Below are 25,643 nucleotides of genomic sequence, written 5' to 3' on the forward strand. Positions count from 1 at the left end.
TATTTGCCTTTTCGTCTGTAGGAGTTGTTCATGGCTCACTTTATATCCTCCTCCAAATTTCAGCTCCTTCTAATCTTACAGTTGGGTCTCAGGAGCAGCATTTTTGGGGGCATAATATCATTGAGCCTATTCACAGAAGGAAGCCCTCCTCCCACTGCTGTGGTTGCATCATCATTCATTGAGTGAAATTATCTCAGTAATGAAAATTTAGACACATGCCAAATACTGTAAGAATGTTAATTTTTTTTTTGGCTTAGTGAGGGTAAGCATCTAAAGTGCAGCTAGAAAAGTATTTAAACTTATGCTGTTGTTTCAGATTTTTAAGCAGAATTAAGAAAGCAGGCAGATTTTTATTTGTTTATTAGTCTTTTTCCTGCTATTTTTACACTAGTAATACAGGTCTTAGAAAACATTGTGTGAACCGAGGGAAACTATGTTCATGATAATACCCATGGGTGATGAAACAATAATTTTTAATTCTACTTCAGAATATGTATTGAGTTTGTTTGTTTGTTTGTTTTTCCAGTGTTTTAATCTTGTTTTTGGGTATCTTGCACAATTTGGAAAACAACGTTTCTCCTTTATTATTTAATACATAGCTTGTGAAAGTTGACTAGTCATATTTTCATGTCTTCCAGCAAAACCAGACTGGCTTTGTTAGCTATATATTTAAAAACAAACACAAACAATCTTTTTTTTTGTTTCTTGCAAAAGAAACAAAAAGGGATACCACCCTGTTTTCCCCTCGAGGTCAACTTTTAATAGGCACGTGGGTTTGGAGGGTGTGGGTAACAGGTTTATAGCGAGCTCTTTGAGGTAAATAGCCAGTGTCAGAGATCTGGGGGTTTGTTGTTTGTATGCTTTATGTTCTGCATTAATATTTTGCTGAAATTGTTTTATTTAAATTCTGCATTTTTCTTGGAGCCTGGAACCACAAAGCAGAGAGATTTACATTAATCTACAGTAGACTGTAGCTCTGAATGGAGCGTGAACATGGTTTTCGAGTCCTTTTTGATTCCTTTTTTCTTTGTCTTTTTTGCTTTAATCATTTGTTGTGCCGCTGGTGCAGCACTGCTATATTCCTCCTAACAGAGGCATGGCTTTTTCTTGTATAGGCAAGCCTGTTGTCCTGTCCAAAGAAGTGGAGTCTGTTTTGGTGGGTGCTGCTATTCTTGGAGCTTGTGCTTCTGGGGATTTTGCATCTATACAGGTATGCAGTACCTGGGGTTTTTGTTTTGGTTTTGGTTTTTGTTTTTTGTTTTTTCAATATTAATGCGTTTTGCACTTCGACACTTGGCACCGTGCACAGACTTTAATTCAAGTGGAAAGGTTTGTACCTTCTGCACAGCCGGACAAGAGCCAGCGTCACTTTCTCTCCACCTTCTTTTTAACTCCATATGTTATTTAGGTGTATTGAAGATTCATTTGTCTTTAGACTGTAGGGACATGCAGGTAGAAGCTGCTGTCTATGAAGTTAGGCCATGTAATTTTACAGACAAAAAAGGGAATTTGGCAAGGCTCTGATCCTGCAAGAAGGTCACACTTTCATCTCGGTTATGTTTGTCCTACTTTCCTTCCTTCATATTGAGGAATGTTAAACATAAGAAACAACATAGCACTATTTATGCAGTAAAAAATGACACACCTATACCTCTTGTCTTGGCCACAGTGAATGCGGAGTTAATAATGAGGAGGGAACTTCATGTTTATTCATGTTATTTCAATCCATTAACACTTGTAAAAGTAGCAGTAAGGCTTTAATCTTCAGTGGATCAGCCAAAGCATGACTTAGCTGCATTTATATGAACAACAGTAGTATACAGAAACTCAAAGTTCTGAATGCCCAAAATCGTATCTGTTTTCCCACCTGGCAATTCCACTAGTATAAGCCACGTCCTCTCCTCATGCTACACAAGGACACTAAACAGTACGCTCCATCCAGTTGGATAAAATTATTTATCAAGATGGTCCCTAGATACACTTCTCTTTATAACATCAGGCACAGATATTTGTAGACAAAATTTTGCACAAAAACTTATCTGAATGTATGTTCTGGATAGGGAGGTCAGCTTCTCAGCGTAGTTAAATTGATACAGTTCCACTGGAATCAATAAACAGCTCAACATAAGCTGAGGAACTGGGCCGTGTTTGGCATTTTTCCAAATGTGAAATTTCCAAATGTGAATATTCTACAGTGCTATGTAGGTTAGCAGGAAGAGCAGTTTCCTTTCATAAGAATTTTTCCATTAAAATGAATCCCATTGCAACAAATATATAGTACAATAAATATATCTGTATTTAATAATTCTGGTGCTTGTAAGGAGAACTTGTTTTGATAAATGTAATTCAGTAGCAACTTTTGGTGACAGGACTTCATATTTGATTCTTACTCTTCTGTTGGTCTTCTGCCTTCAAATACATAGATATTTCATTCCAAGTTTAAGGTGTTTTCCACTACTATGCAATAACTGAACATCTCAGAACTGATTTTATTAAGTCTGTCTTCATAACCATTAGAAAAATCTAATGCTGTGAAATTTTCTGTGATGTGTTTTTATATCACTTCAGTGTATTCATTTACCTTTAGTTTTTAGCCCTTATATATAAAAATATTTCAGAAGCATATCCAATAATAGAACAGGTAGGTATATTTTATACGTACGTACATGTATGTCAGTCTGCATAGCACACTCCTTCAGAAATATTTTTCAGTGAAACTACATCCTTTGAACCAGCCGTGTCACAGACTTTTTAATTTAAAAAGTGTTTGCTTTTTACTGTTATGATATGTCAGGAGGTACCTGCCTCTTTGGTTATGGGAATGGTTTTTGGCTTGTCAAAAGTACGGTGCAGGTGCTGTGGGTCTTCCTGGAGTAAACTTCTCCTAAGGGCTTACCTGTGACTGTTGAGAGCCGCACTTCATGACTCCTTATGCTCCCTTCCCATTTCTGCTTGAATCAAGTAATAATACCAGTACATAAAGAAAAGGAAAAAATACAAATTGCAGTCCAGTGCCTCAGCACTGCATAAGGAGCCTGGTTTCCCAAAGGCAGCCTCTGCCTTTTTCAGGGCTTCAGCAGCTGTTTGTGTAAGGGCTGGTTCCGGGGCTTTTGCTGGTCAGCAGGAGAGTTTCCTTTTGCTTCACCGAGTTACAGGTCAAGCCCATGGGCTTCCCTGGGATATCTCTGAAACAGAAATGGGGAAAGTAGTTTGGAAACTACTGCTATTATACATCCCACTGGGTATTTTTAGCATGTTTCTTTCCACTGTACTGCCTGTGGCGATCACTGGGAGCCAGGTGAGGCCCTGAAGCCTATCCAGGATGCCACAATGTCTCTGCAGTGTGAAGAAACCACCCGCTAAGTGTTTTGGCTCAGTGTGTGTTCAGAAGATTGTCATTAAAGAGGTGCCATCTATGGCAGTATCAGCTGTATCGTGCAGCAAATATGTTAGATTATGTAAACATATTTTTAAAAGAATTCAGCTACATGGGATCAAGAAACAAGAAACTGAATAAATGTGGGTTTGGGGGCAGGGAGGTGTAAATGCATATCTAGCATTGCAGTTCAATAGCCTTCTCGTACGTTTATTTTTCTAACACATCTTCCAAAACAAACCTTTCTTAGAGGTGCTACTGCAAACAGTCAGCATTGTTGTAGTCTTTGCAAATAACAGAGGTTATTACCTGTCCTCTAATAGATGGTTTGTGCTTAATTATTGTGCCTTCCAAAGCTCTTTGTTTGCTCAGTCTAAGGAGAAAATTGTGGGATTTTTACCAATATGTCTATGGTTGTGTGAAGGGGAATTTTTACTGTATTTGTCCCAGTGGCTGGTCACATTTCTCAGAACGATTTTTGGACATTTCCACTCAATGTCAAAATCAAAACGCTTAAAAAGCTATCTGGTTTTCATGGGTTGGCTGGTCTCCATTTTCTAAAACTCAAGCATCTTTACAACAGCTTGGAAATAGTACCCAAAGCCAGGATCCCTCAAAATCACTTTGGATAATCTTAGTCCTGATTTAACATGCTCTGCTGACAAAAGGACTGGCTGCTGAACAGACACATAAAACCCAATAAGCAAGTAGTGCTGCCAGGCTTCTGCCAGGGAATCTCTTATGGAAGTATGTGCATGTGTGCTTTGTGGTATGTGCACAGCGAGTGATGCTTTAGGGAGCTGGGGGGCCTACGGAGCAGGGCTGTTCTTGTCTGCACCCTAAACCTGATGCTCTGGGGATGTAACGTGTTTTATGTGTTAGAGCTGACCTGCTCATGCATTCTATCAACGTAGGGGGTTTGGATATGGGACAGCCAAGTCAGAGCCGCTGCGCCGGCAATCTGCTCTTCACTCAGAAAATGTGGGCAAAGAGACAAGAGCCTCAAAATCTACCAGGGCATCACTTTTCAACAGAGGAAAGAAAAGATGGTTCATGTAGGGAAGACCCAACTCTATGGTAACCTTATATAGTAATTAGAGTTCGGCTTTATTTAGCTTACGGTTAAGAAATGCATTGGAATTTGATGGTATTTCCTTAAGGATAACGGATGTGGATGTGGTGCTTGCTGTTACTCTCATACTCCTGTGCTATCCTGATGCTTAGTCCTGTGGCATTCCATCACTGGGATTTGGAAATGGGGAGGTGTCTGCTTCAGAGACATACTGGAGGATCGTTTGTCGAAGGACAGGCAGCTTACTTACCTACGTGTCACTGTGTGATGAAGCCAGTCAGGAGTATACGTGAGACAGCAGGATTCTCACCCTTCACTGTCATGGGCAATTGGTCATAGTGGCTGAAACACTAAAGAGCTTTTCCTCTGTCCTTTGGTATCCCTAAGTAAGCTTCTTCTCACAAAGAAACAAGCACCAATGTACCTCCTGTCTCTCCTCCCTTTCTGTACTACAGCAGTGACTATTTGCAGGACCGCAGCATTTTGCTATAATTCTTAATTCTCGTATCTTTTTATTCCTATTTTGAGTGATTTGTGGAGTAAAGGTTTTCATGCTTTCTATTGACTGCGTCTGTATTGGTATCAAAATTCTCAGTATGCTGAGCCTTTACAAAGAAGCATTGGAAGTGAAAGTTATTGCAAAATTTGTAACCATACAGGTTAATTTGCTAGATTCTAGTGTGGTTTAAAAGCTCAAGCCCCTTGAAGCTGCTATTTCATCTTTAGGTCATTCTATCAAGGAAAGATTTATAACCTCCATCTCTTATGCCTGGTCACCATATGTTGTTGCTTCAAAGAATGTTGACTTCCCTATTTTCCTCTTCATTTACTCTCCCTGCATTTTTCTCCTCTGTGGTAAAACTGAATTAAAACAATTGGTCTATCCAAAAAGAAAAAAGAACATGCAGTGTGGTGAGTTACTCCCCATTTCATCTTTTGGTTATTTAGCCTCTAGAATCTCTGGAAAGGGGAGAAAATATTTTCAATTTCTTCTTGCAATTCGGGTTATCTTTTTGCCCCTACAAATGGTACACCTCTTTTCTTTTAGTGGTTTTGTGTTTTGATTGTTGTACCTGTGGACCGTAACACAGCCTGGCAGTCATAGAAGACAGTGCTGTGTAAAATAGTGTGACATAAGGGTTTTTGAAATACACTGTATTTTTGGTTTTTGGATTTTTAAAATGTGTACTGCATTGAATGAAATAACCTTAAGCTTGCTGGCTTAGATGGGTCAATTTATTGGTTCTAGCCATTCCTTTCATACTGAGCAGCACAATCCTGGTTTTCTGTGTGATTGTTTCTGCAGTAAAAATACAGTTTCCGGTTTAGCAAGCCAACAATTCCTTCTCAGTAAAAATGTTCAATAAATAAATGTCAAAGTTTCCAGTATATCCTCATTACTCTGCCTCACTTGTGTGTAATTGAAAATGGGAAGAAGGTGCTGTTTGATTTGGCAGTCATCCAGCTCTTTTTTTTTTTTGGGATAGCCTACTCTTTGGGACAAAGCTATGCACCAGGGAACAGGATTATTGCCTTATAAAACCCTGCAGCCCACTGACTATTCCTTAATTGCATATTAAAGTAATTTATAAAATTACCCGTATGAAACTAGATTACCAGATTTATTTTGGATTTCCTGTCTTAACGTGGGTCATACTTACTGGCTGATATGGAAGAGAAGAAACCTTGTATGATTTACTATAATACCTTTTACTGGTGACTTTTTGTAATCATTTTTGGTGTAAAACATTGAGCTAGAAATTAGAGTCTTCAAGATTTTTCAGGTATAAAATTGACTTTTTAGGAAGGTGTGGTCTTTTGTTTGTTGGTTTTGGTTGTTATATGGTTTATTCTGCAAAAATATAGGGAAAAGCTTTTTCATTGTTTTTATAAAGTGGATTGGAAGTACATAAATATTAGCCAGATTCTGTAGAAAGAGGTGTTAGGTAATTACCTAATGTGGATTAGCTGAATTATTTAGCAGCAGTAGCAGCTGAGCAAGTGAAGTACCCCTTAGGTACCATTTGCATGCCTGGAAGCTGCCCTGGAAGCTATGTGGATCAAGGTCACCTGGCTCACCTTCAAGATAACAGACATAGAGTCCATAACTATGAGGGAGATATATTGAAGTTATGATGGTGCAGGTGAAATGATTCACTTACAACTCTGTACTAAATGCACTTGAAAGAGTTTTGTTTGTGCACTGCTTGATTATGCTTCATTTAATGGACATCTCTCGGTTGTCTAAGGAAGTTGTTGGATGGTGTAGCATAGAGGATAAAGTCAGATAACAAAACCCACAGATAACGCAAGTTTTATAAAGATCAGCCAGGAAGAATATGCGATATTGAGTGTATTCGCCTCCTAACAATAAAATGTCATAGAATGTCATGAATGTAAAGAAGTTCTTTAGTGCAACAGTTAGTCCACAACCTCAGTAATGGACCAACTGGCAACTGTGAGTAGACAACGTTTCATAAGAACACCGTAAATAGTACTGGGACATAGTCAGCATTTCTGCTGACAGAACTGGAGGGGATTAGGCTATTTCCATTTCTGGATCAGGCAGTCTCTGGTGTAATTTTGTTCCACTTAATTTCAATGGACGTGCTTCAGTTGATTATCTGATCCTCTATTCCTCTTCCAAAGTGTTACCTGTCAGGTCATGGATTGAAATTAATACAAGCGTCTTGTTGATTTCCATATTTTCAAACGTAAGAACCAAGGGAAAGATCAAGGAGGGGATAGTTTTTTCCTTAGAAATGGTAATAACTTGGGAAATCAAAAGAGGAAATAAAATGACTTCTCCCTGTTGAGTTAGGGAATGTTGCCTTCCCTCATCTCATTAAAAATTCAAAGTACTCCTGTTTTGGAGCAGGGTGAATTAGTAATTAAGTGCTATAATCAACTTGTGTAAACATAATTTTGAAGGAGAGCAGCAAATTAATCATTTCATTGGCTTGCCTTACCCAATTAATGCACCGTTTAGTAAAGGCCTTCCTGCCGTGTTGGGATGGGTTTTTTTCTCCTGTTCCCTTAATCAGAGGATTTTGGAAAGGCAGAGGAAGGAGATGGTTGTTCTTAGGCACCATGCTGTACACAACAAGTGTGTTAAGGTGCTGTGATCTCGCTTTCCTTTTCTTCAAAAGCTCCAGATTTGTGTATGTACAGTTTGAGCCCAAGGTTTAGCAGAGACTATCCTTGGGCAAGGCTGGGTGACAGCTTTTGCTTTTCTGAGTAGCGTATTGGCTGGATATGGCTTTTTCATCCAAGTGATTTTTAAAAAATTCCTTCCTGGATATGTGTGTCATCAGTCTCAGTTGACAGGACATGTGCTCCATCAAAAAAATGACGTTAAATTTCAGTTCATAGCTTATATACGCACTGTTAGAGACAGTGGTGGAACGAGCTGAATCTTCACAGCCCGTTCATTTGTTGTTCTCACTTCTGACTGGCAGCAAAGTTATCAAGGGATGTCATGGACAGTTCATGATGTGGGCTCTGCTGCTTGCTGAGAACCAAACTGTGTTCCACGTAAGCAGCAGAGATGTTCGATGACTGTGGAGTATATTTGCAGCTAAGCAGGCCTAGACTCAAGGCTGTGACTCGGCAGTAGAAGAACTCTATCCCTTTACCTCTGTCCTTCGTGTTTTGACACTGAAATACATCTTTGCCTAATTGAAAGGTTGGGGTTTTTTTTTTGCATAATAAAGTTAGATTCAATATGGTATGCATGAAACCACCGAGATACTGGCAATGCCGCTGGCTTTTGTATAGAGTCAGCTGCCTTCTTACCAGAAATCTTTAGAGAAATATAGATGAGAGAGAAAAATTAAAAGGCAGTGATTTGATGGCCACTGTCCAGTTCCTTGTGGCCTAGTGTTTATGGTACAAAGAGTGCCTTTTTAGTTAGCATATTTTGGACTTACTGTCAGAAGTCTTTGCAGTAGGGGTAAAAAGCAGATGAATCACGACTACTCTTTCGCCCTGAGGATGATCCTTCTGTATTAAAGCTGAGAAATATAAATGCTGGTCTGTCTCTGCCAAGCACAGAATGAGCTTTCAATCAGTTTGAGAGTGTGATTTTTTTTTTTTTTTTTTTTTTTTTCTCCACTTTTCAAGCCGCAATAAATATACAGCAGCACTTCTACTTACTGTCCACCGAAGTCAGCTGAAAGTATTTCCATATGGTTGGAAATCCTCGCTTGGTGGGAGTTATATCACACATACAAGCACCACCACTTAGAGAGTCAAACAGCTGAGATGTGGCTGTAGCTGATAACACGACGCTTTCACAAAAGCGCTAAGAGAAGTACCCTCTGTCTTGTTGCTGTTTACTGACATGTGATACTGGTTGACATCTGTTGCCCTTCTCATTTGAGAACTGTTTGCTTTACTAACTTTAACATTTCCACATTGCTATGCTGTTGAAGTGCAGATACACAAATCTCCTTGGAGTCCCCAAGGTCCTTTTATGAGAAGCAGAGCTGCCATCATTTGATATCATCCTGCTGGCTGCCTTTTATATTGAAGTTGAGAGAAAGAACTCCGTTGCTGTTAAATGTTCTTGGTGGAGTGCAATGTCTAATGCTATATGTTGTCATACATCTGATGTATTATCAGGTCAGTACATGCTGTACGGTAGCGTTTGGTTCATTGTCACATCGGATAATTTGTAGTCGGTTTATATCACTTGAAATTATTACAGGTAGAAACTTGTCTAAGAAAATGTCAAAGTTTGTTGTAGCAGGTCATATAAGCTACTGAAATGACGGATGATCTTAGTCCATAATCATAATGCAAAATTCTCAGTTAATGTAAATCAGTATTGCTCCATGATTTCAGCGGAGTGACACCAGTTTACTCCAGTGCCCTGATCCAATCAAGCACTTAGGTACATCATCTAACTTTCAAGTAGGCAAGAAGCTCAGTTGAAGACAAGCAGGACTGCCCATGTGCTGAAGTACTTTACTGGATCAGAGCCCAAACAGGAACCTGACACACAGTTCACTGGTAGATGACACATCTTGAAATGATAAAGGCTATTAGAGCTCTTGCAATTGGTTCATATTATTACCCGTTCAGAAACAAGTTCTGGATGCTATAGGTAATAGGATACAAAGGCAGTGTCTTTTGTTAAGTGCTGTCCTTGTGTGGAAACGTAGCATATTCCATTTTAAATGTCATCCGGTACACAAATGTTCAGATTTGGAATTTCTCAGTAACTCTTTAATGACGAGGAAAGGCAGCTGCAGTAAGTCAGTGTAATATATTGGCTATAACTGAACTACCCATTTACATTAGCTGAGTATTTGGCACAGAAATACTAACATTGGAGGCAACAATCTCAGAAATCCAGTACTTAAAGATGTGGCCATATTATTTTTTTTAAAGCAGGTGGTTTAATGAAATACCACACTAATGAAATGCAATGGAACCTGGGGTTTTATTTGGGCATCGGTGGAAGGAGACGGGGCACTGTGTGTTGGGATATCGGTGTGACTTATCTGTTTATTAATTCCATCTGAGAGTGGTGATAAAAATTGTATTACTTATTTTTCACATTTATGAGGATGGCCTGAAAAGGTAATAAAGACCTCTCAGATGCTCAAACGACCAAAGAAATCTATTTAATCTCCTGTCTTTATGCCGGAGGTGTAGCAGGCTTTGCGCATTGGCACAGCTCCATTGACTTCACCTGAGCTCTGTACCTTGCATGCACACACCCAATTACCGTATTAAAGCAGCCATATGTATGCAAATACAGTCTCTTCTGTCTGGATATTGTCATGCCTTTTAGCTTTTAATAAACTCACATCAGCTGATGTTGGCAAAGAATAAGATTTAGTGTTTTGTTAATCTGCAGAAGTTGAGACTCTTAGTAAACCAATGGTATTCTTCTCATCCGTCAGTAAGCCCAAGACCTGGCAAGCAGGAGAAAATATGCTGCCTAGAATAGTTCAGGTTCTGCTGCTGCATATTTTTGTAACAAACCATGAAATGACCATGGTGGATTTGTATAAGGAGATGTACAATTAGTTGATTATTTTTTTCAAGCAGACTAAGACTAAGATCAGCTTGTAGAAGAAGTTAAATAATACCACAGCCTCACAGTTTTTCTAGCTTGCTGGCCCTGTCTTTTCTTGAGGAAAACCATAAATATGAAGAAAACATAAATGTGTCTTTTCAGTAGATAGATACTTCCTTTAAAATGTACTGTGATCCATCTCCTTTCTATTTTAAGGACAGATCTTACCCACGTGCTCAGAGACATAGCTGAAGTCATTTGGACCTTGGACTCCCCTTCTGTCCAGGCCACTTAAGCAGGGAAGAGTGTGATAGCAATATTTTATAGGAAGGAAGAATACAAAGGAGGATACCATGGATCCTTTGTAACTGTCAGTAGCCAGTAAGGTCCTTTTCAGAGCATGTCTTGCTTAAATGATGTTTGGGATGTCAAACAAGTTAAAGTCTCTTTGCCCTCACCTCTTCAGTAGCTGAGCAGAACAACCTTCAAGTTATGCACCGGAGAATTGGAAACTCAATCTGGCTACATTGTGAGATTAATTTTCCATCTGGGATTTGCACTCTTGCTATGTCAGCACAGGGGATCAGACTGTTCTGTGGCAAAGCACAAGCATGTAGAGTCACAGCACTAGCTGTCTGAAATGCTTGAGGTTTTTTCACAGTAAAGTTTTTGAAGGATATCATGGTCACTTAGTTGTGGGATTTGATGTCAGTAGTTTCTACCACCAGGACATATTTTGCCACCCTATAGTTGAAGAAGTTTTATATCTTGCATGTACTATCTTGTTCTTTCTCCCAAAGATATCTAGAGGGGTTTGTTTCTATCTGTATAGTTTGCCCTATCTGTATAGTTTAACAAGACTCCATTTACTATCTAGGCATTTCCAATACATTTCATTTTATTGTGGTTAACAGTAAAGATATTTTTCTTTATTCCCTTTCATATAATCATGGATCTGAAATGGTAGAGGAGAGATCCCATAATCTTTATTAGTTCTATTAGCAATAAAAGGCAGTTGCTTTTATTAGCCGCTTTATTGGAATCCAATTGTCATTCTCCTTTCTTTGTTCAGCTAAGTCATAGGTTCTTGTTTCCTTGGTTTCTTAGACATAGACATGTAACAACCATTCCCAACCCTTGCTTGCTTCCTTGTTTTGAAGAAACTTTCTTGTTTTGAAGCAACTTTTCACACCTGCTGTGCTTAAACATTTCTGAGGCACAGTTTGATACTAGAAATTGGACAGTGACCTGTAGAGAGAATCCATATGAAATTGCTTCATGGCTCTGTTTTGTTTTTATTGGGACAAGTGTCCGTGTAATGACTAGCAAGACCATAATTGTCACTCTTGAGGGAAATACAGGCAGAAAGGCTAACCACCAAGTGGGCACAGAAAAGCATAAGTTGCAGATTTTTCCTCAAAGATACTGCTCCAGATGAGGGTCGAAAAACACTGGAAGAACACAAATAAGGAGAACCGCTGTGCCCATATCTTGCTGTGCTTTATAACCGTGTATAAGCAGCGAAAGGGAGTTGGATTGTCATCTTTCACAAGTGCACTTTTCGGCTCAGAATAATTTATAGGGGATGAACTCAATGTGTAGTACTCCTAGGGGTTGTGTTACCCCGAGCATTACTAACCTTCAGTACGTAAATACATTTTGACCCATGTAGGGCCTGTTTGAGCACCTGCTACAAGTTGCTTTTTTCTGCACAGCTTCCAGATAGTCCTTTGCCAGGTAGAAATTTTAGGGAAGAGTGTGGGTGTGGAAGCTGTGATGGGAGCACATTGTTTTGTCAAGGAACAGAGTACAGTGATGTGGCAATGTGCTCCTCGCTAAGCAGAGTGAGGAGTGGTTAGATCTCACCACGTCACTTCTTTTGGAGCTCCGGAAGCATAGGTGACCCTCCAAGGGAAAACACCGTGGAAAATAAACCAATCAATATTTTCTCCTCTGAAGAATCTCTACATAACAAGAGTATGTGTGGAGGGCTGTACCATCACCCAGCACAACCTCTCCCTCCCAAAATTGTGGGGTGGAGAATGATACTGTGTTGCGTTCGGAAGGTCCCTTCATTGCCCAGTCCTGTAGCTCAGAACTGAGTTAAACACCCTTGATATATTCAGCAAAATATTACTGAGTCTAGCAGCCTTGTGTCAGACTCCTTTTGCTTTTAAATGTCTGGTAAGACTTGATTTTTGCCTAATTTTCCCAGACTAGTGTCTTCCTATCTGTTCATGTAATCACTAATTTCTGTTAACTTTAAGTAGTTCAGATATTGAATCCTGTATCTTTAGGCTAGACTGGGGGAAGCAGTGCTGGAGTATCCTACAGCAGATAAATTTGGTATGTGTTAGCCTCTAGGTTGGAAGCTGGCACTTAGCTTAGGTGAAAGAGATGAGTAATGGCCCTAAAGATGCTAAGCTGTTTGAAGCCCTTCTGATAAATGGAGTCTTTCTGTGATGAGCTATCCTCACTTTCTTCGACTGGTTGGTATAAAAGCTTTGTATATACAAGCACATTACTCATTATTTACTGGTTGTGGTTGTAAGGTTGTTTAATTTTGCAATAGTCCCATCTAAGGGATGATTCTTGTATTGCATGGAAGGGAGACTGAGCGAGCTTTGCTTTTCGTTTGCTTTGTATAACTTTGCCCCTGTGGAAACATTGGATAGCCAGCACATTTGCCATAAGACACAAAACACCAGACTTGGAGCTTTCTGGACATGGAAGTTCCACTCATCCCAGGGAAGAAGGAGAGGACTGGCATGGAAAGAGCATAAGAGAAGCACGAGAAAGATTGGTGTGGTGGAGAATGGGGCTTTTCCTTTTTTTCCCAAAATCCCCTATATCCCCACCATCTCCCTTTTCTTATTCCCACTCTGATATTGTTTATTCTTTTCTCTTGTATTCTTGCTGCCTTCTTGTTTGTGCCTCTCATGTTTAATTTTTTCCACTTTTTCTTCTTTTCTTATCTGTTGATTCTTCTTCTCTTCTGTTTAATCTTATTCCTCTTCTTTTGTTCTCTCTTTCTTTCTTTGCTCTTTCCATGTCACAGTCCCTTACCCATGTCCTCACGTAATAAAAAGCAAAGAGGAAGGGCTGGCTTGTGGCTCATTCAGTGCTGCTCCCTCAAGTCTACACTCAAGGCTTGTAGGACTTTACTAAAGGGTTGTGGTGTATCCTCTATTTTATGGGTACAGCATATCCACGCAGCACTGACTGGGCAGTGCCGGTGTTCTTGGACTAGAAGAGGAAAGATTTACGATGGCATTGATCACAGTGCTAAAATAAACTGCCCTCCCTTAGCCAGAGGAATATGAGTTTGTAAATGCCAGCGCTTTATACACAAGATGAAGGACACCGGCTAAGGAAGCCAGCTGCCTAGGTTAGCTGTTCAGGGTCTGCAAATGGCAAGTCTTTAAAAGCAAAGAGCCAGAAGAAGTCATTTATATTAAAACAAACTCTGTCATGAGTCATTTGACTTCTTTTTCTCTTACACACATAGTTTATGTCTCAGGCCTTCTAAGGCCCGAGTAACATCTGATACTCTTTAGGCTAAGCCGGCTCTAATAGGAATAGGTTCCTGCTTCCAGTTACAGTGCACTACTTAGAACTCTGTTTAATTGGAGTCTTGTGTTTCTAGGCTGTAACTATTACTTATTTGTCAGTTTTATGGTAATAGAAAAGATTGTTTGTCTGTGATTCAGTCCCAGCCATGCTGTTGAATAGGTCTGTGTCCTCAGCAGCAGCAGAGAAGTGACCTGAGAGGGGCTTTGACTTTTTTGCCTCATTCATTTTTCTCATGCAGCTTCAGCCGTGCAGGTCAGCAGGCAGGAGTTGGGGATGCAGGTCCCTTGCCATCCCTCCCAACCACTACCTCAATCTAATGGTATCAGCAGAGCGTTGCTCCCCATTTCTCACGCAGTTTACATACGAGCTGCTTGTGATTTTTCTTCCCTTCTACTTTAAAAGAGCCAACACCAAGGTGTACACTGTCTGAAAAATACAGCTTTGCCTTTTTTGCCATTTTTTTTTGGTCCTCTTCCTTTCCTTCATCCCCTCCCTTCTACTCCCATGTTTTTGTTTAAATATTTTTACCAAGTGCTTCAGGTGTGAAAATAGTTAATTGCAGCTAGAAAATACAAAAGGTAAATGAATTCTTCAAGTCTCATTAACTACTTGTGCCAAGGCCTAGGCAGACCTGAAAGGGGAAAGTGAAACACAGCCGAAGGTCAGAAAAGCTTTGTCCCACTCCAGAGCTTACAGGGAAAGTGTTCAGACACCCCCAGCCCGCTTCCCTGGGCAAGGGTGACCCAGAGGACCCACTGCTGAACGTCCTGCACCTTAATTAAGCAGCATGACTCTTGTTCCCCCTAGTGGCTAATTACACAGGGTCTGTTTAACACCAGCATTTCATTTAGCTGCCTTTGAACTTCTCTGTCTAATTTTCCTCCCATCCGTGTTTTTTGCTGTTTTGTAACATTCTCAGTTTCTCCCAGTGATGGCATTTGCCATTTGTTTGATTGTGACTTCACGAAGCAGGAGAACGTGCTATGGATAGGTAATACCTGATACCTGCAACCCAGCAATGGGATTTAGAGTTGGAGAGGTTTGTTGCACATATTCCACCCACACCTGCAGGATTTTTTCTGCAGCATTAGCAGTAAGGGTTAAGGAAGAAGGGCTTTTCTTTGTTTATCAGCATCCCTGTTCGTATTCTAACTCCTCAAGTATGAACAGATACGAATGTCCAGAAATGTTAGACACCTCAAATCAGCAGGCTTGTTTAATGTCCTTGAGATAAGAACTGAATCGCCTGGCTTTACACATCAAACAAATACCATGTAAAATGTAGTGTAGTATTTCTTGGTGACAGAGGAAAAAACACCTGTTTTCCCATCTAGTTCTTATTAGCAGCCTGCTAATGAGAGATAATGCGTATGCTGGGTGAAACTCATCAGCTGTACTAGTTCAAATCTAACACAAGCCTCTGTAGTATCAAGTTCTTCTGAGGTTCCCTTGGTATAAATAAAAGCAGAATTTTGCAATGAGAAAACAATGTATGTTGCCTCGAGCATCAGAGTACATGAGTTTTATTCCCAGCTTTGCCACTGACTCTGTCTGTGACTTTGGGCAAGTTGTTTCACTTTGTTCTTCATCCAACTGATTTGTGAAGCAGATCTAGTGATGTTTAAGTACCTCATAGGCTGGTTTTACAGTTATATTAAAAGTGATAGAATGTAAAGTGCAAAGAAAATGGATGATGATGCTAATGGTGTGGCTCTGGTGCATTAAAATAAGTAAGAACGGAAAGGCCCATAGACTGACAACTCGGTTGCTCATAATTGGAACATCTTTTGACTTCTGAACGGGAAAACAAAATCTTATTTTAGAACTGCAGCCAGTTCATTATGTGTGGGAATTTTCATTGCTATGTATCCAGCATGAAAGATGGTTGATATAGGATGACATGACTATAACTCAGAAGTTTATATTAATTTTTAATATTTAGAACGTTCATGACTTTTAAAGGTTGTGTTATACATTTACAATGAAATGCACTTCATATGCAGAGTTCTTGTTTTTAGAAAATATTTGGGCAGGAATGGGAGACCACATCCTTCAAAACACAAATTCACTCGCAGTTTGTATTGGCAATTCCTTAGGAACAACAAAGGCTAATTCAAAATCAGCGTTTTCACTCCCAGGCTTGTAGCTTGAGACATCTAATGCTGTATCCAACACGCAACTGAGAGACTGGGGGTTCTTTTTGCTCAAGTATGGAGCCTTCTAAACTGCAGCTGAAGACATTTGCTGGAGACTTCTGAAAATCAGATGTTATCCTTTTTTCACTGCAATGGGATCAGGATTAGCAGAAACCACAGATGCATCTTGCATTGCTGAGCATTTTTTGATTTGCATCTGAAACTGGTTTGTGACAGGTCAGTAACCCCATGACTGTAATGTAAAACATTCAACAGGATAAGACCTCCTTGTTATAACTGTATCCTTTTTCTTGCATGTCTGGGTTGTATTTTTTAAAATTAAGTTACTGAGTTGTAGAATGCCCTGCATTCCTTCTATCCCTGTACAAATGAAATGACTGACAGCTTTTCAGTTGCACGTGGTCCTACTGTTTATTAGAAGAGGAAGGGGCAGGATGGGATCCTACCACATTTTTCACGTATTGTAATATAGAGAAAAGATTGTTAAGCATGAGATAACTGTGTCTTATCAAGCAGTCTGTTACTGATCTAGTCTGATTTTATATAGATCTGCACGAATTAATCTAAGACCAAAAACCAAGCCAGAGGAGAACAATGTGTAAGTACGTTTAGGAAAGTTGTTTAGTGAAATTAAGATTTTCATCAGATAAAAGTGATTTAATTTCCCTCCTCTCGATATATACTTGTCACAGCCAAAGACATACCTTTCAACAAAAACTAGGTTTTTTTAGATTTGCTGTATTAAGCAATTTCCAAAGTACAAAATTGCTTCTAATGGAAAAGTGAAACAAATCTGGGATTTTGAGCTAGTGTAGTATTCGTGCAAGTAATCAGCCTGTACAAAAGGAGCATTCATATTGAAATGACAGATAAGCACTAAGGACAGGATAGAAAACTGTAAATATGTTAGCACTTTAAGCGAGAGCACAGCCCTTGTTAGGCTCATCAGCTGCTGTAAACAACACGGATCTTTGAAATGATCTCTGCTGAGATCTCAGCACATTAGATAATGATATAGTTGTTCAGTTTTGCTTCTTCTGTTTTGTTTCTTCTTTCAGAAAGTGCTTTCTGCAAAGAATAGGCCTGTGATGCTGCCAGCACACACACTTCTCTCTCTCCATGAGCAGACCCAGCGAGGGCTGTAGGGTCACTGTGGGGAGTAAAGAACAAGACTGCAGAGCTGGGCTCTGCCTGTCCCGATTTATGCACGAGCGAGGAACAGTATGTGCAGCTGCAGTACAGCTTTCCTCTCATGGCTGTGCCTCTACCCAAGGCTAGGAAAGGCTCTCTGAGGTCAGCCAGGCTCAGTTCACAGTTAGGATGCTTCTTCAAGTATGATTTTAAAAGGCAGGCTGTTCAGGTGGTGGTGTTAGCAGTTTCTCTCATGTAGCTTTGCAAAGGGTTAACAGTGACTGAGCTGTAACAATGGGGGGTTTCATGTTGTGAAAACTGCATACAATAGAAATTGATTTGAAACCAATAAATCCGCTTTGCAAAGGACGCTATAAAAAGCTTTCATAGCTCGCAAACACCCACTGACCTCGCTGAGGTTCTGACTGGTGACCTACAAGTGAAAAGCTCCACGAGCCATTTGAGCCTCTGCTATTCATCTCTTCTCTCAGCTTGCTGTCTTTAAATGAAAGGCCAGATCCTCAGCAGCAGGAATTGGCTCACTTCTTAGGATCAGCTGAGTTGTGAAGCACACAGTGTTTTTTCTTCAGTTGTGTCCCACGTTGGCTAGATTTCCCTCCTAAGCTCTTGATACTAATCTAGTGGTGTTATTGATTCCCATGGAATATAGGAGAAACTGAGGCACAGAAAGCTTGTGTGACTTGTCCAAGATTAAAATTCAGGAGCTGACATATCCAACTGCCCTCCTTACGGTCACCAAAGTTGTTCTGGGAAGGGCTTTCCCCCATAAGCACTTCAGGAGCAGGGTTAGAAATTTCTCATTGAAGTGAGGAAGGGGCAAGGCTTGCTTGGAAATAGGAACTACGAGGTGCAGGTCACTGGGGGCTTCTTAAAAAATGGGATGGGACAGCAAAGTAAAAGTAGGAATGGTGACTGGCTGGGTGTTGTAAGGTGAGACTGTCCCTTTGGAGGGATTCAGTGCTGTTCACCTTTCATGGAGGTAAAAAGGACAGCTTATAAACAAGCTCACCAACCCTCCCACCTAGCCAAAATTTGGGGGTGGGAAGGTGGAGTCTGTCGAGTGTGCTCTTCTCTGCAAGATCTCAACTTTAAAGATAACCCCTGGGGCAGGACGGTGCTATATTAGATCTCAGGCCGTGAGCCAGCCAAACTCTGCTACCACTTGATGACTCCCTCCCATGCTCACTGCACTTTTGGTTCTCACTGGTGTGTTTTCAGACAGAACCAGCTATTGTTTTGGGCACAGTCAATTATAAAATGTGCTCTTTTTTCTATTTGCCAAATGAATACAAATGCTTTCTTAGAAGATCTCCTAAGGAAAAAGATGCCTCAGATACCTTTAAAAATTCCTGCTGGCAGTGCTGGGTGGCAGGTTTAGATTTGCTCATTAAAAGAGGTTGTGTAATATTGCTGTAATCAAAGGCTCTTTTATGGCTCTGGGGCAGGTGGGGATTAATTTCCTTGGTTTTGGTTTTGTATGGAAAAATGTCAGGGCTGACAGCTAGGGTAGTGATGAGGGTAACTTTTGACATTTACCAACAAGAATAGTTTTTTCCCAACTAATTTGTGTAAGTTGGTGCCTACAGGTTTCTCTAGGCAATAAATATAATTGCAGTACGCAGAGAGGTTGTGCACACAAAGAGGATCCTACTTAAAGAGAAGTTTTAATGCTAAAGAGAACTGTATTTACCATTTCCCAATGGTCTCCAAGAGATAGAAGCCAACTTTTTAGGAGCAAGGGGAGCAGAACACCTATTCTGATGTGACTATTATATTTTCCTGTTATAAATCTCTCTGAATTCTGTGTCCACAGGAATCCCACAGTTCAGGTTGAGATTCTCCGTTGCTGCTGTTAGAGCACTTTTGGCAACAGACTGGCCATTGCATCCATCTGACCAGGCTTCCCAGGTTTTTAAGGCATCAAGAGCTTTCTAAAATGTCATAGCAATATGTATCCAGCATTTAAAGTGCTTTTTAGGAACAGCAGTCTTCTTAAAGGACGGTTTTAATGGCAGAAGAGCAAATGAGAGCAGTAGCTTCTTATCCCTGGCTGCCTCTGAATTTCAGACCTAGAGAAGAGACAGTGCACAGTTTTTAACAAAACGGGACAATATCATCAGCTGATCAGTGTGCCTTGCTTCAGCTCTCACTCCATTTAGTCACTTGTAGCCTCTAATTTGGGAAAGAAAAATACTTTCTGGAACAGTGTGCTAGAAAAGGTTGCTAACTCCTTGTCTGTAGTAATCATGGCAAGGAAACCAAATGCCCTGTGCCATAGACAGCCGTCTTCTCTGTACGGTGCCTCACAAAGAGAAATGGCTCTGCAGTCCAGTTCTAAGCTCTTAACACATTTCTCATTTCTTCTAGCTTTTACTCTCTGCCTGCCGCATGTTGGATATCTATAAAATATCAGTTTTGTCTTAAGTGATATTTTAATTTTGTGTTGGAGATAGGATGTCTGTAAGGTTACCAGAAAGGCTCTCTTCATATTCTAATGCAGTTTTACTCTCTGTCAACCTTCTACTGGTTTACAGTAGTGACAGACTTTTTTTTTAAAGGTCTCTTGTTTTTTATGAGCCCCTGTCCAGGGTGATTTCCCAAATGCAGTCCACGTTGGGTACAATGTAAGCATATTTCTGAGGTATAGTTTCTTAATAGTAAACCACACATCAGATTAACTAGCAAAAAAATAATCCCAAATCAAAACTCACAGCACGGATTTCCCTCATTAACCTCAGGTAGACACTGGAGCATGGCAAAGACTATATAAAGTCTATAAAGATGAGGGGTAAAGGAAAGTCTCCTCAGCCAGTGTTGGAAATAGGGGAAGCTTAATCAGATGGAGAAGGGTGAAATGTTGCAAATAGTTTCCTTTTCTTGATGGAGTAACCCTAAAGCAAAGTGTGGGCAGAAGTTGTTTCTGTGACAAAATCCCAGCTAGATACCCCAAAATGCTAAAACCCACTGAGCGGGGAAATGAACGGGGAGACGTGTGCGGATTAATTAGATCGGGAAAATGTTTTGACAGCATAAGTGAACATATGGAAAGAATTGAGAGAACCTGATCCATGTCCACATGTGTAAATGATGCCTTAGCCGTAGCTCATAAAGCAAATACAGATGCAAAAAGAAAAAGAAAAAAAAAAAGCCCCCTTTCCTATCCCCTCCCCCTGGTAAACCCCAATCCATTGCCAGATGGCAAATAAAAGTTTGAACTCAGTGACTAAAGGCAAGGAAAGCTGTATGTTCAGCATGAACGTGAAAAGAAATCAGCTGAATAAATCTGAATTTTGCACCTTAAAGGAAGTGGTGCAGTTCAGCTAAATATTGTGTCAAGTACACAGCCGAGGGTCAGGATATCCTGTGCGGATGCTTGTTCTTCAGCTTCTCTGTTTTACCCTCCCCTGTCCAAATGACGACTCCTGCTTTCTGTCCAGCTCATTTCTTTTGTTGTGCAAGTTAGTGTGGAATCACACCCCTGTCCTGCCTGCCCCAAAGGTTTTACCACCTGAAATGGAGGGTTAAAAGCGTTAGGACAGATACTGCAAGCAGAGGGTGAGAAGGGAGCCGGAGAAGCAAAATAACTTGTTCCAGGTTGTGCAGAAGAGCAGCGCTCCCAGGCTTAGTTTACTCCATCACCAGCAGCAGTGAGTAGGGAGAGGGCTGATTTAACTCATAGCTGTAGTGTGGTCTCCTGCGTCGGGATCTGGTGTAGGAATCTGCTCTCTTGACTCCCAGGTGAGCTTACTTTCTGTTCAACAGAGCTGCCTGTCAGCATAATGTTTCCAAGCCTAAAAAGTAGGTTAAATCAATACGTTTTCATGTGGTTTATAAGGACAAACCTTCTTAGTGTATTGTAACAGTGATGCCGTGTGTGGTTAACAAATTTATTCCACCTCAGAAAGGGATGAGGGAAATGTACTGTCCGTGCCAGTTGGTTGTGTAGTCAGGGAGCCTCCCCTTTGGTAATGAAGCTGCCAGCCGTGGCATCGCCGCCCACCGTGGGGGACCGGTGAGAAGGCAGAGCGTGCCCCGGGTTGTGGAAGCCAGCCTGGTGGGCAGGCTGGGCAGACCTCTCTGCTGCTGTCGTTGCGTCTTACCCGTCCCTGTGCTACCCGTGTTAAAGCTATCTTGGATCTTCATGCACAGACGTCGTGAAGTGGCCATACGCCTCATGAATAAGCTGTACAAGCTCATGTCAGGGTAAGCGCGGCTAAACCGTGCCCCAGCTCTGGTGCAGACTGCTTAGATGTTGCCCACAGACTGTTGATTCATGGCACCCAGTGCCAGCAATCTGTGAAACTGAAACAGGAGCTAAACACTTGGGCTCTTTCCATCGCCTGGGTAAGCTGAAACCCCTGCTAAGCTGTCAAGTTTGCATCCAAGCAGCTTTGGGCACTAAGAGGTGCCAGCAGTGGAGCCCTCACAAAGCAAACTGCTTAATTATTTGATAGTCAAAGGCAACTCAGAGGAGTGCAGAGTCAAATCAACAACAAAACAACCTATATTTAGTAGCAGTGTGGCTGGAGCTTTGACCCAAACATAGTTTCCAGCTGATAGATGATGTGGCAATCATAGCTGACCCTCATCCCATTCTAAATTTGGTCTGCGGAATAAGTAATTAATATCATTGCTAGCATGACAAGCCACCCTTCACAGCAGCTGCATTGCCACTGCTGCCCCTCTTATGGCTTTGCCTGTCGGCTGGCCAGCCTGGCTGAAGCACAAGCTCTGTGTGACACTGAGCTATGGTGGCCACAGCCTGTCTGACACTCAGTGTAGTCACTGAAGCAGGCTAAAAGTAGATGCTTCGGCGGTAAAAGTGGTACCGTGGCCTTATCTGCACTTGTCTCTACTGTTATGTGATCTCTTTTCCGTTTTTTCTTGTCTCTGATCCTAAGGAGTGAAAACCATGCCCCTGCGGTACAGGACAGGTCGAATGATACGTCCTTGAATGAGGGATGGAGGGCTGCAGCAGGACTGAGGGCTCCGTGTACCACCCATAGTACCAAGTTAGGGACAAGCCTAGAGTTTACAAACTGTGTGTACAAGCCTGGGGGAAAACAAAGGGCACAGCTTATTTCAGAGAGAGGTAACTGAAAATTAGAAGAGTAAATTACGTGTCCCAGATAACTTGGGGAATCCTTGTCTCAGTATTGAGGATCCATCCAGTTGGCCTCTGTCAACTGAAGTTGGATGGTTTAGGGGTAGATGGTTGGGCTGCTTCTAAACAACCTGCCTGGTTTCCCTCCACCACAGTAACAGTCTTTAATAAACAAATGTGTAAAATATTCCTCTAAGATGGGCCAATGCTGTTGTTGAATGTAGGGATAGTGAGATTCAAAAGGCCAGTGACTTTTTCTGAAGGATTGACTTGAACTCAAGTCCTAAGTGTTATCCTGCTCCCTGGACCTCTGTCCTTCTGTCCTCTTCCTCCTCCTTCTCTATAGTCTCACAGACAGACGGAAACTCTCTCTCTCTCTCTCTGAGGTTTGATATGAACACAGAAATCTATGTTGGAACAGAGCAAAAGGAAAATACAAGCTTGTGTGAAATTTTGCACCTTTTCACTAAATGAATGAAAGCCAAATTTTCACACTTTGGTCTTAGGTGTGAAATTTTTGCTCAGCTCTAATATTTATCCATAATGTGTTTTAAAACTTGGCTCGCTCCTTTCAGAATACCGCAGAGAATTCAGTTACAGATTTTGGGCTTTGTGTATGCTGCCAAGATCTGCCCCTATAACTCAAACAAATTTAAGGGGGGGAAAAAACCCACTAGAAAAATATTGTATATGGTCCATCACATGCTTTCTTCATGCAGTCATATACCACTAAAAAGTAATGTTCTCCTAGGGCTGTCTTACATAAATACATTCATGTAACTCCTGTAAGCATAGATAAGATGAATTTTGCATCTCCAGGCTGTTGAGTAAGTGATCCCTAAATAAAAGCCTATAAGAAAATAGCAGCCTTACTTACAATTCTTAGAAAAGTTTAAAAGTATTTCTTGAACATCAGCATTTCAAGAAATCTATTTATTCCCCTCAAATCCAAATATATCTGTGACTGGACTTCTTAAAATGATGCTAGTTAGCAGCTGCTAGTCTCAGCTTATGTGTGTGGAATAGAGATGATGAGAGAGAGGTTCTTCACTGTTTAAGAACAGTAAAAATTATTACATATAACATTATTTACTGTATTTATTATGAGGACTTAGAAGTGTAACTAAAGTCAGCCTGTTAGTTTGAAGGTACTTACACCTGCTGAATTCTGCAAATCAGAACAAATCTGGTGGGGGAGAATGTTCCTACATTTCAGTCTATTGTCAATGAGGCAACTTTTAAAATATTTTCCTCTGTTGCTGGATCTGTGACAGCAGAGCTGTCCAGAAACACCAGAGTCGAAACTGGCCTCAGTGGGAGTCTGGGTAATGTTTTCAGGGTAATGAAGGCAAAATTCTTGTTTCAAAGCTCTGTGTGGTTCAGAAATGGAGACTGACCTTCCATGCATACACTCCTGTCATTCTCAGGAGCATCTGAAGAAGCGGATTTGTGGGTACAGAGTTCTCACCACGTCTGGCTGTAAGAATGGCAGCATTTGATCACTTGGCTTTTATGGCCACAGTAAAAGTGAATATAATTTCCTCCTTTTGCATACGTACTAAGATGAGGTTAATTAACAACTTCAACTTGGGAAAAAGAAGAGTAAGCCATGCATCTCATTCCAGCTTGTTCTGAGATTCCTGAATTAGCTATGTTATAATTTATGATCCAAACCTGGTTTACAGAAGAGTTATTTTTCATCCTTCCCATCATTCGTAGGCCAGTCATTCTTGGTGCAACAGAACCATGGCTGTCACTGGACAAGCCCTAAACCAGCAGCATTCACAGAGAAAACTTGCTTAATTTGCATTTGAGTACCCCTCTTGGTTTTCATATTGTCTAAGGATCCTTCCTCCAAGTAGCTGGCACACTGCTGCTGTGACTGGGGCATGGTACACCCCCACGATCTGGTGAGCTTTGCTGTATGCTTTTGTATGTGCAGGCCACGTGCTTTCAGCCACTGAAATTGTACAGTAAAACTTTAGATGGTATGTGGTTGTTTTCACTGTTCGGTTAATAACTGCGCTAGGTGAAAGTCCAAACATTTATTGGGATTATCAAAATGAGTAAGTGGGGAGAACACAGCTGGGAAATGGCATTTGTGCTCCAATGCCTCACCCATTTAACTTTGGATACAATTTTTAAAGTACCTAAATAAAGCAAGAGCCCAAGTTCTTAAGGGGACTGATGTTCCCAGCTCATTAATGTCAATGGGATTTTGTTACTTGACTTCCTTACCTGAGGCTGACATCCCTAAGTCTGATTTGTCATTTGATGTGTGCATTTAAGGGCCTACATCCCATTAATTTTCAGTAATATTCAGCCACATAAGTCCTTGAGTCACTACTGAAAATCAGACTTATGGACTATTCACAAGTGGGCTAATCTTCTTGTCTCCCTCTGTAGTCCCAAGGGAGACGGGCTGCTCTTGTGAGGTGAGCAGGATCATGCTGGGTGCTCTGAGAGAGCCCGTGCAGGAGCCCATTGACCAGGGGATCAGAGAAGACCGGTCTCCCAGTGTAAGGCTAACCCCTGCAGGCACCTCCAGTGGGCTCCTGATGTCGGGCTGACTTGCTTTTCCTGGTGCCTCCTGGTGTGACAGAGTTGCTTCCTGCACTGCAGCTGCCACACAGAGTTAAAAAGCTTTTCCTTTCCATTATTGATGGGACAACAGTTGAAATTTCCAGCTTTTATACGCTATGGCAAAATCGGGTTTCCTCAGGAGATAGGGCTTTCCCTGAGTTCCAAATAGGGTTTCCCCAGGAGATCTGCTGCCTGTTGAGGCTACCCGGGTGTCTTAAACTTATCCCCGGCCCCAGATCGTGCTGAAGAGCAGAACTGAGCCACCAGTACTGAATGAATGTGAATGACCACTGACCTCCCCATCTGGGCTGCCCTTCCAGCACCAAAATGGCACCTTGCTCTGAAATCTTGGGGAACCTTGGAGAATCTGGTTCCCCGGGCCCATGTTCCTTCTGTCCCGGGCAGGGTAACCCCGTTTGACTGACTCTCTCCATGGTAAGCAGAGTGTTTACTGGCTTGTATCTGTCTCAGCTTTGACGCTCTAACAAAAGGTTAGAAATCATGAATGCGTCCCTTTATTCCTGCTCCACAGTGCCTCTCTTTTCTTCTGTGTAAACCCTTCACTTGCCTCTTGCCCAGCCTTTAGAAATGATGATCAA

At 41.2% G+C, this 25,643-nt stretch overlaps 1 protein-coding gene across 14 annotated transcripts in view; it reads left to right on the forward strand.

Moving 5' to 3' along the window:
- The window catches only part of FGGY (FGGY carbohydrate kinase domain containing), a 325,680-nt gene that overhangs the window by 294,700 nt on the left and 5,337 nt on the right, over window positions 1-25,643 (forward strand). For 11 of the 14 annotated variants that reach the window (XM_068405659.1, XM_068405661.1, XM_068405660.1 and 8 more), the window contains one exon: window positions 1,116-1,210. The exons of 2 other annotated variants lie outside the window; for them this stretch is intronic. In XM_068405659.1, the coding sequence (XP_068261760.1) occupies window positions 1,116-1,210 (95 nt within the window). Of the gene's footprint in view, window positions 1-1,115; window positions 1,211-25,643 lie in introns of those variants that run through there. One more of the 14 variants, XM_068405671.1, reaches the window with a different exon arrangement.

The sequence above is a fragment of the Nyctibius grandis genome, chromosome 8, assembly GCF_013368605.1.
Source record: "Nyctibius grandis isolate bNycGra1 chromosome 8, bNycGra1.pri, whole genome shotgun sequence".
In the NCBI taxonomy this organism is placed as follows: Eukaryota; Metazoa; Chordata; class Aves; order Nyctibiiformes; family Nyctibiidae; genus Nyctibius; species Nyctibius grandis.